Below are 15,283 nucleotides of genomic sequence, written 5' to 3' on the forward strand. Positions count from 1 at the left end.
CGACACTCCTCGACCTCTACACAGATCTACACTCTACACAGATCTACACTCTACACAGATCTACACTCTACACAGATCTACACTCCTCGACACTCTACACAGATCTACACTCTACACAGATCTACACTCTACACAGATCTACACTCTACACAGATCTACACAGATCTACACTCTACACAGATCTACACTCTACACAGATCTACACTCTACACAGATCTACACAGATCTACACTCTACACAGATCTACACTCTACACAGATCTACACTCTACACAGATCTACACTCTACACAGATCTACACTCTACACAGATCTACACAGATCTACCCTACACAGATCTACACTCTACACAGATCTACACTCCTCGACACTCTACACAGATCTACACTCTACACAGATCTACACTCTACACAGATCTACACTCTACACAGATCTACACTCCTCGACACTCTACACAGATCTACACTCTACACAGATCTACACTCTACACAGATCTACACTCTACACAGATCTACACAGATCTACACTCTCACAGATCTACACAGATCTACACTCTACACAGATCTACACTCTACACAGATCTACACTCTACACAGATCTACACAGATCTACACTCTACACAGATCTACACTCTACACAGATCTACACTCTACACAGATCTACACTCTACACAGATCTACACTCTACACAGATCTACACTCTACACAGATCTACACTCTACACAGATCTACACTCTACACAGATCTACACTCTACACAGATCCACACAGATCTACACTCTACACAGATACACTCTACACAGATCTACACTCTACACAGATCTACACTCTACACAGATCTACACTCTACACAGATCTACACAGATCTACACTCTACACAGATCTACACTCTACACAGATCTACACTCTACACAGATCTACACTCTACACAGATCTACACTCTACACAGATCCACACAGATCTACACTCTACACAGATCTACACTCTACACAGATCTACACTCTACACAGATCTACACTCTAACAGATCTACACTCTACACAGATCTACACTCTACACAGATCTACACTCTACACAGATCTACACAGATCTACACTCTACACAGATCTACACTCTACACAGATCTACACTCTACACAGATCTACACTCTCCAGATCTACACTCTACACAGATCTACACTTCTACACAGATCTACACTCTACACAGATCTACACTCTACACAGATCTACACTCCTACACAGATCCTACACAGATCTACACTCTACACAGATCTACACTCTACACAGATCTACACTCTACACAGATCTACACTCCTACACTCTACCAGATCTACACTCTACACAGATCTACACTCTACACAGATCTACACTCTACACAGATCTAACTCTACACAGATCTACACTCTACACAGATCTACACTCTACACAGATCTACACTCTACACAGATCCACACAGATCTACACTCTACACAGATCTACACTCTACACAGATCTAACTCTACACGATCTACACTCTACACAGATCCTACACTCTACACGATCTACAAGATCTACATCTACACAGATCTACACTCTACACAGATCTACACTCTACACAGATCTACACTCTACACAGATCTACACTCTACACAGATCTACACAGATCTACACTCTACACAGATCTACACTCTACACAGATCTACACTCTACACAGATCTACACAGATCTACACTCTACACAGATCTACACTCTACACAGATCTACACAGATCTACACTCTACACAGATCTACACTCTACACAGATCTACACTCTACACAGATCTACACAGATCTACACTCTACACAGATCTACACTCTACACAGATCTACACAGATCTACACTCTACACAGATCTACACTCTACACAGATCTACACTCTACACAGATCTACACTCCTCGACACTCTACACAGATCTACACTCTACACAGATCTACACTCTACACAGATCTACACTCTACACAGATCTACACTCCTCGACACTCTACACAGATCTACACTCTACACAGATCTACACTCCTCGACACTCTACACAGATCTACACTCTACACAGATCTACACTCTACACAGATCTAACACACTCCTCGAAACTCTACACAGATCTACACTCTACACAGATCTACACTCTACACAGATCTACACTCTACACAGATCTACACTCTACACAGATCTACACTCTACACAGAAGCTACACTCTACACAGATCTACACTCCTCGACACTCTACACAGATCTACACTCTACACAGATCTACACTCTACACAGATCTACCTCTACACAGATCTACACTCCTCGACACTCTACACAGATCTACACTCTACACAGATCTACACTCTACACAGATCTACACTCTACACAGATCTCCACTCCTCGACCTCTACACAGATCTACCCTCTACACAGATCTACACTACTCTACACAGATCTACACTCTAATCTACACAGATCTACACTCCTCGACACTCTACACAGATCTACACTCTACACAGATCTACACTCTACACAGATCTACACTCTACACAGATCTACACTCTACAAGATCTACACTCTACACAGATCTACACTCTACACAGTCTACACTCGATCTACACTCTACACAGATCTACACAGATCTACACTCTACACAGATCTACACTCTACACAGATCTACACTCTACACAGATCTACACTCTACACAGATCTACACAGATCTACACTCTACACAGATCTACACTCTACACAGATCTACACTCTACACAGATCTACACTCTACACAGATCTACACTCTACACAGATCTACACAGATCTACACTCTACACAGATCTACACTCTACACAGATCTACACTCCTCGACACTCTACACAGATCTACACTCTACACAGATCTACACTCTACACAGATCTACACTCTACACAGATCTACACTCCTCGACACTCTACACAGATCTACACTCTACACAGATCTACACTCTACACAGATCTACACTCTACACAGATCTACACAGATCTACACTCTACACAGATCTACACAGATCTACACTCTACACAGATCCACACTCTACACAGATCTACACTCTACACAGATCTACACAGATCTACACTCTACACAGATCTACACTCTACACAGATCTACACTCTACACAGATCTACACTCTACACAGATCTACACTCTACACAGATCTACACTCTACACAGATCTACACTCTACACAGATCTACACTCTACACAGATCTACACTCTACACAGATCCACACAGATCTACACTCTACACAGATCTACACTCTACACAGATCTACACTCTACACAGATCTACACTCTACACAGATCTACACTCTACACAGATCTACACTCTACACAGATCTACACTCTACACAGATCTACACTCTACACAGATCTACACTCTACACAGATCTACACTCTACACAGATCTACACTCTACACAGATCTACACAGATCTACACTCTACACAGATCTACACTCTACACAGATCTACACTCTACACAGATCTACACTCTACACAGATCTACACAGATCTACACTCTACACAGATCTACACTCTACACAGATCCACACAGATCTACACTCTACACAGATCTACACTCTACACAGATCTACACTCTACACAGATCTACACTCTACACAGATCTACACTCTACACAGATCTACACTCTACACAGATCCACACAGATCTACACTCTACACAGATCTACACTCTACACAGATCTACACTCTACACAGATCTACACTCTACACAGATCCACACAGATCTACACTCTACACAGATCTACACTCTACACAGATCTACACTCTACACAGATCCACACAGATCTACACTCTACACAGATCTACACTCTACACAGATCCACACAGATCTACACTCTACACAGATCTACACTCCTCTACACAGATCCACACAGATCTACACTCTACAGCAGGGGTCCTCAAACTTTTTAAACAGGGGGCCAGTTCACTATCCCTCAGACCGTTGGAGGGCCGGACTATAGTTTAAAAAAAACTATGAACAAATTCCTATGCACACTGCATATATCTTATTTTGAAGTGAAGAAACAAAACGGGAATAAATACAATATTTAAAATGAAGAACAAGTAAAGTTAAATCAACAAACTTGCCAGTATTTCAATGGGAACTATGGGCCTGCTTTTGGCTAATGAGATGGTCAATGTCCGGTTCCATATTTGTCTCTGCTAGTCGTAACAAGTGATGCAAGTGTGCATGACTGCTGCTCATGGTGACAGGAATGTTATTAGTACTACATATGCAGCACGGGCATATGTAGTACTAATCACATTCCTGCATTTCCCATAAATATGCTAAATTCCTCTTGATATTGAAATTATTTTGTCAAGGCGCTCTTTCCCCCGCTTCCAACCCAGCTTATATATGCTCCAAGCTCGTGTGCTGTTTCATTCAGACGCTGTCTCCCCAACAGACCTGGTTTTCACCTGAGGACGGCTGCTTGCGTTGTGGCCGAAACGTCGATTTCCCTTCTATGTGACTTTACCGAAAGAACCAAGAAGATGAATCCCTGCAGTCACGAAAGCTTTAAATCGAAAGATATCCTCTCCTTTAGTTGTTCCTTTGATGCTTTGCAGTGCAGCAAGCTCTTCTGTGACTTCGAAATAGTCATTCGTCGCACGAATAAAAATTTGAAGTTGTGCAGAATCACGAACATCATTGCTTTCGTCGAGTGCCAAGGAAAAATAGGAAAGTTTTTTTGTGGAGTTTTGCAAATGCTGATGCAAATTGTCTCCCATTTCTTCAATCCTCCGTGTAATTGTAGGTCCTAAAAGACTCACTGTACTAAATAAATCGGCCTTCTCTGGACACATCTCTTTGGCAACAGAAAGAAGGCATTCTTTAACAAATTCTCCCTCCACGAATGGTCTGCCAGTGCATGCTATTAGCTTGGAAACTTGAAAACTTGCTCGCAGTGATGAAATATTTAGCTGCTTCTGCTTCACAAAACTATTTCGCTGAGTTGTTAATGTATTTTTCAGTTTTAATATTTTATCTTTTCTCACTTCTCCGACCAAACAAGCATATTTATCTTTATGTTGAGTTTTATAGTGTTGACGTAAATTGTATTCTTTGAACACAGACACTATATTCTGGCATATCAGACACACAGCTCTTTCCTTGTACTGCATGAAAAAGTAATCATAAGTCCACTGTTCTTTGAATATCCTACAAAATTGATATTAGTAAAATACCAATATATATACAGCGCTACAAAAACAATATACCAGTAATAACTTTGCCCACACAGAGACATACAGACTGCACTGCCCATCAATGCAGTCTGATTGGGGGAAACTCCGCCCCCTCTCCCTCTTCCACCAATGACCGTCCTTCTCATGCAGAAAAAAAGTGACAGACAGGCAGCGGCGGCAAAAACACCCGGCGGGCCGGATAAATGTCCTCGGCGGGCCGCATGTGGCCCGCGGGCCGTAGTTTGAGGACCCCTGCTCTACAGCAACAACAACACCGTCTGCTGCTGCTGTGCCCATTGACTGTCGTGATGCGTGCCAAGTTGTCTCGCACAGCCACGGACATCACCAAGCACAGAGACAAAGGTCCCCCAGACAGCCTCTAACGGGCTTTTAGGGCAAGTGCTGTTCAGGTCGGAAGAGCGCACGAGGAGGGGGGTGGCCGGCACCACGCCCGGCCGTCTTTGTCTTCCCCGGGGCTGTTGTTGGCAACAGCCGGGTACACATTTGAGGTCGAGTCCACCTAGGCGAGGTCCAGGACCGGTTAAGACAGTCAGCCGCTGGCGGTGGTGGCCGGGTTCGTGGTTGGGGGGTGAGCGCCCTGACCGCTGATCCCTCCTCACCAACACCAACACCACCAACACCACCACCAACAACAACACCACCAACACCACCACCAACACAACCACCAACACCAACACCACCAACACCACCACCACCCCTCAATACCACCAACACCACCACCACCCCAACACAACCACCAACACCACCCCCAACACAACCACCAACACCAACACCCCCACCACCACCCCCAATACCACTAATACAACCACCAACACCCCCAACACCATCAACACAACCATCACCACCACTACCAACACCCCCAAGGCCCCAACACCACCATCATACCCACCAACACCACCAACAACACAACCATCACACCAACCAACACCAACAACACAACCACCAACACCCCCACCACCACCATAACACCCACCACCACCATCACACACACCAACACAACCACCACCACAACCATCACACCCACCAACACACACCAACACTAACACAACCATCACACCCCACCACCAACACCCCCACCACCACCACCATCACACCCACCACCAACACCCCCACCAACACCACCATCACACACACCAACACCACCAACACAACCACCACCATCACACCCACCAACACCCCCACCACCACCATCACACACACCAACACCATCACACCCACCAACTCCACCAACACAACCACCACCATCACACACACCACCACCACAACCACCACCATCACACCCACCAACACACACCACCACAACCATCACACCCACCACCAACACCCCCAAGGCCCCAACACCAACACCACCATCACACACACCACCACCACAACCACCACCAACACCACCAACACAACCACCACTGCAACCACCACCATCACACACACCAACACCACCAACACCCCCACCAACACCACCAACACCCCCACCACCACCACAACCACCACCAACACAACCACCACCAACACACACCACCATCACACACACCAACACACACACCACCAACACAACCACCACCATCACACACCAACACACACACCACAACCACCACCAACACACCCACCACCAACACAACCACCACCATCACACACACCAACACACACACCACCATCACACACACCAACACACACACCACCATCACACACACCAACACACACACCACCACCACCATCACCGTCAGGGCTGGCTGTCACCTCTCCGTGGAGGCGAAGGCGGCGGCGGCTCTGCGCGAGGCTCCAGACGCCCGCCATGGGACTGCTGCTCAGCGGCCACCCCAACAACTCCAACAACCCCAACAACTTCAACAACCCCAACAACTTCAACAACCCCAACAACTCCCTCCTCTATCACGCCGCTCCAGGTCGCGTGCCTCCACCACCAACCCGCCTAACGCGCCGTGTCCACGTGTTGACTGATTGGGGTGTGTTGCTAGTCACGCGGCTCCTGCACGCCCCTCCACCTTCCTCGCCGTGTCGGGGTGGCCGGGCGGAGAGGACACACAAGGGAACACGCGCACACAGTACACTATACACTACACTATACACTACACTATACACTACTACACACACTACACTACACTATAATACACACTACACTACACACACTACACTATACACTACAATACACATTACACTATACACTACAATACACACTACACTATACACTACACTATATACACTACACTACACACTACACTATACACACTACACTATACACTACACTATAATACACACTACAATACACACTACACTATACACTACACTATACACTACACTACACACTACTACACACTACACTATACACTACACACACACTACAGACTACACAATACACCACACAAAACACAACAACACACATACAACACCACAAACACAACACCACACACACAACACCACACACACACCACACACACAACACTGGTCCAATTACTGCCGCCGCTGCCTCTCGCAGGGGGCTCGAGCATGCGGGCCGCTGGCGTGAAAGCGTTCATTATTCATTCATTCTTCATTCACTCCCTCGCTCCGCACAACGCGCGCGTTCACGAGCCACGCTCCTCGCTCCGACCCCCCCGTGGTGTCGGAGCGGGGACTCGGGCGCCCCCCCCCCGTCCGCGCTGTTTGTTTGCGAGCACCTAGCAAGGCAGGACACGGAGCACGTAAGGGGGGGGGACGATCAAGCGGCGGCACTGCCCGGACGCCTTTGGGGCCGTTCATAAATGACGTCACGCGATTTTGGACACAGCATAATTTCAGGCTGAGTCGACCTAAGGGAGGCCCTGGACCGGTTCAGATAATCGCTGTCACTGGTGTTGGCCGTGAGCGGGAATCGAACCCGGGTCGCCGGGTACATAGCGCAGCGCGCTAACCACTACACCACCGCTCCCCACACAACACACACACAACAACACAACACACATATCACACATAACAACACACACACACAACAATACACACAACAATACACACACAACACACATATCACATTCTAGATTTGAAGCTTTCGTGACTGCAAGGATTCATACTCTTAGTTCTTTCGGTAAAGATACGTAGGTAAAAAATGAAATAAAAATTAATAAAAATAAAATAATAAAAAATAAAATCACAACGTTTCGGAGGCAACACAAGTCTCCGTCATCACAACACACACACACCACATACATACACAACACACACACTACACACACCACACACAACACGCAACAACACACACACAACACACCACACACAACACACACACACAACAACACACACACACCACACACACCACACACAACACACACACACAACACACAACAACACACACACACCACACACACCACACATACACAACACACACCACACACAACACACACACACGGGATCACAATCACGACCATTATTCTCGCACACGAACACTGCCCAATGCAGCACGCGCGGCTGACGTGCCAGCTGCTCTGAGCCAGCAACGCCTCTGACGATGACGGGGGCGGGGGGGCTCACAACACGCCCGGCCGTCTTTGTTTCCCCAGTGCTCATGTGTACGCTGCAACCAGCTACAGTACTTATTTCAGGCTGAGTCGACTGATGAGAGAGAGGCTCAGTGCCCGGCATAACGAGCGCGCGTGAACACAGGGCGCGCGCGTGAACACACAGCGCGTGAACACAGGGCGCGCGCGTGAACACACAGCGCGTGAACACAGGGCGCGCGCGTGAACACAGGGCGCGCGCGTGAACACAGGGCGCGCGCGTGAACACAGGGCGCGCGCGTGAACACAGGGCGCGCGCGTGAACACAGGGCGCGCGCGTGAACACAGGGCGCGCGCGTGAACACGTGTTGGCATAAGCATCAGCAGCGTGCTCGCCAGCCAGCGCAGTGAGTGTGGCTCCACTCGCTCGATCGCGTTGAGATGTATAAGGGCACGGGGTGACCAATAAGGTCTCATTTGGTCTGTAATAGGGCACTGATAAGGGGTTGACAGGTATGCGATTGTGTTTGCCAGCATTGGGATATTTTGGCCAATGGCGCTACTGTATACTATGTTGGGTGTCGTCGTTATGGGATGAAGCCATGGAACCCGGAGGAAACCCATGGAGGACAGGGGGAGAACATACAAACTCCGCACTCACTCTCAGTGCAGAACAGAGGGAGAACATCCCAACTCCGCACTCACTCTCACTGCAGAACAAGGGGAGAACATCGCAACTCCACACTCACTCTCACTGCAGAACAGGGGGAGAACATCGCAACTCCGCACTCACTCTCACTGCAGAACAGGGGAGAACATCCCAACTCCACACTCACTCTCACTGCAGAACAAGGGGAGAACATCGCAACTCCACACTCACTCTCACTGCAGAACAGGGGGAGAACATCGCAACTCCGCACTCACTCTCACTGCAGAACAGGGGAGAACATCCCAACTCCACACTCACTCTCACTGCAGAACAAGGGGAGAACATCCCAACTCCGCACTCACTCTCACTGCAGAACAAGGGGAGAACATCGCAACTCCACACTCACTCTCACTGCAGAACAGGGGAGAACATCCCAACTCCACACTCACTCTCACTGCAGAACAGGGGGAGAACATCCCAACTCCACACTCACTCTCACTGCAGAACAGGGGAGAACATCCCAACTCCACACTCACTCTCACTGCAGAACAAGGGGAGAACATCGCAACTCCACACTCACTCTCAATGCAGAACAGGGGGAGAACATCGCAACTCCACACTCACTCTCACTGCAGAACAGGGGGGACATCCCAACTCCACACTCACTCTCACTGCAGAACAGGGGGAGAACATCGCAACTCCACACTCACTCTCACTGCAGAACAGGGGGAGAAGATCCCAACTCCACACTCACTCTCACTGCAGAACAGGGGGAGAAGATCCCAACTCCACACTCACTCTCACTGCAGAACAGGGGGGGACATCCCAACTCCACACTCACTCTCACTGCAGAACAGGGGGAGAACATCGCAACTCCACACTCACTCTCACTGCAGAACAGGGGGAGAACATCCCAACTCTACACAGAGAGGCGTCCGAGTCGGGAATCAACCCCGGGAGCTTCTTGCTCCGTCGCCACTGCGGGCCGTACCCACAACATCACCGCACTGTAAGAAGAACCTCACAATTACCTAGCGAAGTTTATTTACTCGATGGAAATAGAAATCTTGTTATCATTAACAATAACCGTCCGGCACTCGTGTGCACTAATAATAATAACGACGACGACGATAATGGTCGCTGTTGTTTCAGAAGGAAGGAAATGATTTTAAAGGAATGCAATTAGGAGGGTTGCAAACAACCACGAGGCGACCCCATGGGGGGTGGGGGGGGCCCTGGGGGCCCGGGGCGGGCTACCCTCGCCCCGTGGCCCCTACGCGTGTCGCTGCCCCACGTGGAGGGGCAGCGAGAGGTCCAAAATCGGTTGACGAAGAATCTGAACCGGTCCTGGGCCCACCCTTCGCTATGTCGACTCGAGGTGTGCGAGCCGAGCGGTGATTGTTATCCACCCAAGTTACCCGGCCTTCGTAGGTGCCGCTCCTCGCTACTACGGACAGCGCTTGCCCCAACAGTCCTACGCGGGCAACACGTGGGACCTCTGCCTCGTAGTAATTGGGCTGCGTACGAGCTACGAGAACAACACACGCGCGTGTGTACGCACCTTGTGGCCTGTGGATGGCGACTTTCGATTCAAGAACAGCATCTCTCAGTTCTAGATTTGAAGCTTTCGTGACTGCAAGGATTCATATTCTTAGGTTTTTTCGGTAAAGTCACGTAGGTAAAAAATTAAAATTAATAAAAGTAAAATAAAAATAAAATAAAAATCACGACGTTTTGGAGGCAACACAAGCTTCCGTCTTCAGGTGGAAATTACTTGATACAGCTATCGTGCTGTGACGGTTCCACCTGAAGACGGAAGCTTGTGTTGCCTCCGAAACGTCGTGATTTTTATTTTATTTTACTTTTATTAATTTTAATGTTTTACCTACGTGACTTTACCGAAAAAACCTAAGAATAAACATCTCTCAGCCTCAATGCGCGTTGTGCGAAACCACCAGTTCGGCAGAACTGCATTGTGTGAGCGTTGCTTTTTCTGACGGTCGCTGGTCTATTTCTCGTGACTGGATTCTGTCTTTAGGCAAGTGCTAATGGGGACCTCCCATGGTGTACAGGCACTAATCTTCTACATGCATGAGGCGTACGGCAGCAGGCAACGATGACTGGAACGCACTGATGAGTCCCAATAAGAACAAACCCAGTGTACAGCGGTGTCTGCCTCAACCGTTGGCTGTGGGCTGTCCACATCTGCACGGTATAAAATGACCACAATGCAGTTCTTCTGAACTGGTGGTTTTGCACAGCGCCGAGAGCTTCCGGCCTGCACTCAAGTCGTCTTGTTGTTGTCGTCGTCGTCGTCGTCACGATGCGTCTCCGCGTTACGTCGAGTTTTAAGTTCATTTATTAGGTATAGCCCTGTGAGCCATTCGGCTCTTGAATCGGGTGCAACCGCAACAAAAAAAAAACATGAATAAGAAAACATCTTAAAGTGAATATGTGATTAAGTGCAAAAAGAAAATCCAAGAAAAGACAGCAAAATATTGCAGAAAAATCACCGTACACCAACGCCGTGCAAAAATCCCAGTGGGATGCAAGTCAAACAACAACAACAACCACAAGACAACTTAGATTAAGGCCATCAGTCTAACTCTGTACTACAACAAACAAAACATGGCCAAACCAAAAAACTTTTCAAAAATCACCAAAATAAAGCCATAAAAGCAATGAAACAGTGGTCATAGGAACCGTGACCGAATTTTCACAATAAACGACATAAACTTCAGACGTGACGAGGGCATCGCCTCGTGCGCCGCTGCCCTCCCGCGTGCCACGATTGCCCACAAGGCCCAGAGCGGGCAGGCGGGCGGGCGGGGGATGGATGGATGGGTGGAGACAACGCCTGTCATCCCCGAACCTTTATTATTTCCGCTTTCTATTAAACACTTAGCTCTTGTTTTTGTTGTTGTTGGTGGTGGCGGTTGTTGTGGTTGTTCTGGAAGTTGTTGCACTAAACCAGGGGTGGGCAACCGAACAAAACAAGCGAAGCCATTCTTTTCGAATTCGGTAAAAAAAAAACCCTCAATATTTCAAAAGCCGCAATGCAATGTGAATAACGCCACGAAGCGGTCCTTGAAAGAGCCACCGTTTCAGCATGCACTAAAACGTTGCAGCAAACGGGGGGACGGAGGCACACACGTGCACATACACAAGGAGCATGGCAGCATCGTTGGCAATGACAATGCTGCTGCCACTGCTGATTTTGCACCCATCACGTGCACACTTTAAGAGTGCTGCGTTTAAACACGGTGCGTTTTTCTTTTTCAACTGTGAACCAAACCCGCCACACGTTTCTCAGTGAGCACTCGGTCTGCTATCGGTGATAACATACAGATCAATTACCATCTCCCGAATACAAAGCAGGTGGCAACCCTTCGCTATACAAGACGACACAAACCCCAGAGTGAGTTCCCCAGAGTGAGTTCCAGCTCAAAGGAGCATTTGATGCATTGGTTCTCATCCTCCGCCAGTGGTGAGATTTCCACATTACTATGGCGGGGACAAGTCTATCCATGGGACATTCAACCCCCGACCACCACTACCACCCCTCCCCAATGCTGTGAGGGCCTTTGACAAATCCACTCGAAATCTAGAAATGCGCTTGACCTCATCAGGTCTCAGCAGCTAAGCGGGGCGGGGGCTGGCGACGGGGTGACCGCCACGCATGCCGCCAGGTTGGCGTCGGAGGCAGCCAGGCTGTGGCTGCATCGTGGCACGCCGAGGCCAATTCAGCAAAATACTTTTGTTGCGCTGCGCTTCTGTGCTCCCCGCCTTCAACTCACACCGCGGTGAAGCGTGGTCCACGTAACCTCTGCGGACCCACGTGGCATGGCTAAGGCCCTCATTCACCGGTGGATTGAGAGAAGGTCTCCTGCGGGGTATTAAACAAGTTACTGTCCTGGTCCGAGGAGGAGCAAACGATCTCTTGGTCCTGGAATACCGCTACACGAGCAGCATGCCAGAAATTGCACGGGATAATAGGGTAAGTGACGCGCACGTCGAGGACTGAATGTGGCAGTGTCGTGCCATACCCTCTGCAACAGACGCAAATTTTTTCCCCTCCGAAGTATTTTCAAGTAAAAGTTGAGGCTGCGTCTCACAATCCGTGTGTGGGTGTGTGGCGACTCAGCCTCAAATGAGTACTTGTTGCGGTGTGTAAACATCGCCACTAGGGAAACAAAGGTGGCCAGAGAGTGCAAGCCAAACGGGAGGAGACTGCAAGAAGAGACCGTGTAGATCGGGTTTCGACCTGCAACAGCCGCACAAGAAGATGTGGTGGCATCAACGGTGTTGGCTGTGATGGCCTCGTGACCTGAGTAATAATTCAATAGTTAAGAACGCCCACATGGCTTAATCAGAGGGCCATGTTCGTCTCTACACTATTTCACCTCGCATGTATTAACCACATTTGTGAGCAGATTGCACGGCAAATGCCACTGCCTTCAAACCAAAATGCGGTGAGACAGCTAAAGGCCCTCCCCGCTGCTTACCAGCAAAGAGGGCACTTAGAAGTTAAATATTGTTACGACGAGGTCGAGACAGAATTGTGATACGGCTCGTGGACAGTTCTCTTACAATCCAAAATGTACTCGCAACAATTTAACCTTCATGAATATTAAACGAATATAAATTGAGCTCAAACACTTGACCAAATTAACGTCTGCGAGTTGACGTGTGGGGCTGTTTGCGCTCGTATCTCTGCCAGCGGCGCGTCCTTAGCCCCGAGATTGACGGCGGCGCGAGACGCGCGGCTCGTGTGGAAGCTGCGTTTACAAACCGCGCGCACTTCGCGCCGCCGCCAGTCGTGAATTCCCGTGAGCCAGCAGAAGAGCGATCCGCGCACGCCACAGATCACAAACACGCCTTGCGCGTGCCCTAGTTTACGCGGCGTTTCTGGATCGCGCCTAGTCCAACCGCCGCTGCCGCAACGTTCAAACTTATCCACGATGAAGGGCGCGAGGCGATGGAAGGTAGGACGTGGAATTCACGGATCAGAGGTTGTTGTAAGTTGAACTTCTTTAGCACCGTACCGTAGTCAACCAGAGGTGCCAACCGTATTGCCCTCAGACCACGTGAAGTGATCTCAGGTCCCGCGTTATCCAAACCCAGCATCTCCACTACACTGATCTCCGCTGCTGGGTTGGAGGGGGAAGAGCGCCTTGCGTTGTGGCCGAAACGTCGTGAGAATTATTTTATTATGTTTTCTTTTTATTATTTCCCTTCTACGTGACTTTACCGAAAGAACCAAGAAGATGAATCCCTGCAGTCACAAAAGCTTTAAATCTAAAAAAGATCCACTTCTTACGCGTCGATCACAAACCCCGGGGTTGGAATGGGTCGCAGAGGCCAGGTGCTGTACATGTGACCCGCCCCGTGGTTTGTCACGACAGATTCAGCGACGTCTCCTCCTCCTCCCCTCGCCTCCTGCACTCGTCCTCTTGCCCAGGGAGTTCAGCGCTGCTGTGTATTCTATCTTTTGTGGAAACTGTACCCGTACCTCGCTATTCACGCCGTTGTTTCTATACATTCATCACGTTCTCGAGCTTCTGAATGCTATTTCTGTCCGCGCGTACTCGGTCGAACTCCAGCGTGTATTGTGCGGCGCACGCGACTTGTGTGTGTGGCGCCGACGCCCTATTCAGCGTTGTTGTTCCTTGAAAAGGGCAAGATGATCAGGTGGGGCCGACCTGAAAGTTTCCCTGTCTTATTCATAATCAACGTTTTTGGGTTTAGATCGCGCTATTTATAAATGTGTCGTAACCCTCCACCACCCGACACGGCCAATCAGTAAAAAAAGTGTCACGTTGACAAAAGACAAAATAGTTCACTGCTTTAGCCCACCGGTGTTGAAGCATGAAACCACAACATTTACAATGTTTTTTTATATTGTGAGAA

At 48.8% G+C, this 15,283-nt stretch overlaps 1 protein-coding gene across 3 annotated transcripts in view; it reads right to left on the reverse strand.

Moving 5' to 3' along the window:
- LOC133349186 (sodium-dependent lysophosphatidylcholine symporter 1-B-like) overlaps positions 1-15,283 on the reverse strand; it is a 109,791-nt gene that overhangs the window by 71,840 nt on the left and 22,668 nt on the right. The window contains exon 1 of one of the 3 annotated variants that reach the window (XM_061562462.1): positions 6,974-7,299. The exons of 1 other annotated variant lie outside the window; for it this stretch is intronic. In XM_061562462.1, coding sequence (XP_061418446.1) covers positions 6,974-7,030 — 57 coding nt within the window. In that variant the 5' untranslated portion in view covers positions 7,031-7,299. Of the gene's footprint in view, positions 1-6,954; positions 7,300-15,283 lie in introns of those variants that run through there. One more of the 3 variants, XM_061562463.1, reaches the window with a different exon arrangement.

This window comes from Lethenteron reissneri, chromosome 29 (genome assembly GCF_015708825.2).
Source record: "Lethenteron reissneri isolate LAM-NWPU_2019-01 chromosome 29, ASM1570882v1, whole genome shotgun sequence".
Lineage (NCBI taxonomy): Eukaryota > Metazoa > Chordata > Hyperoartia > Petromyzontiformes > Petromyzontidae > Lethenteron > Lethenteron reissneri.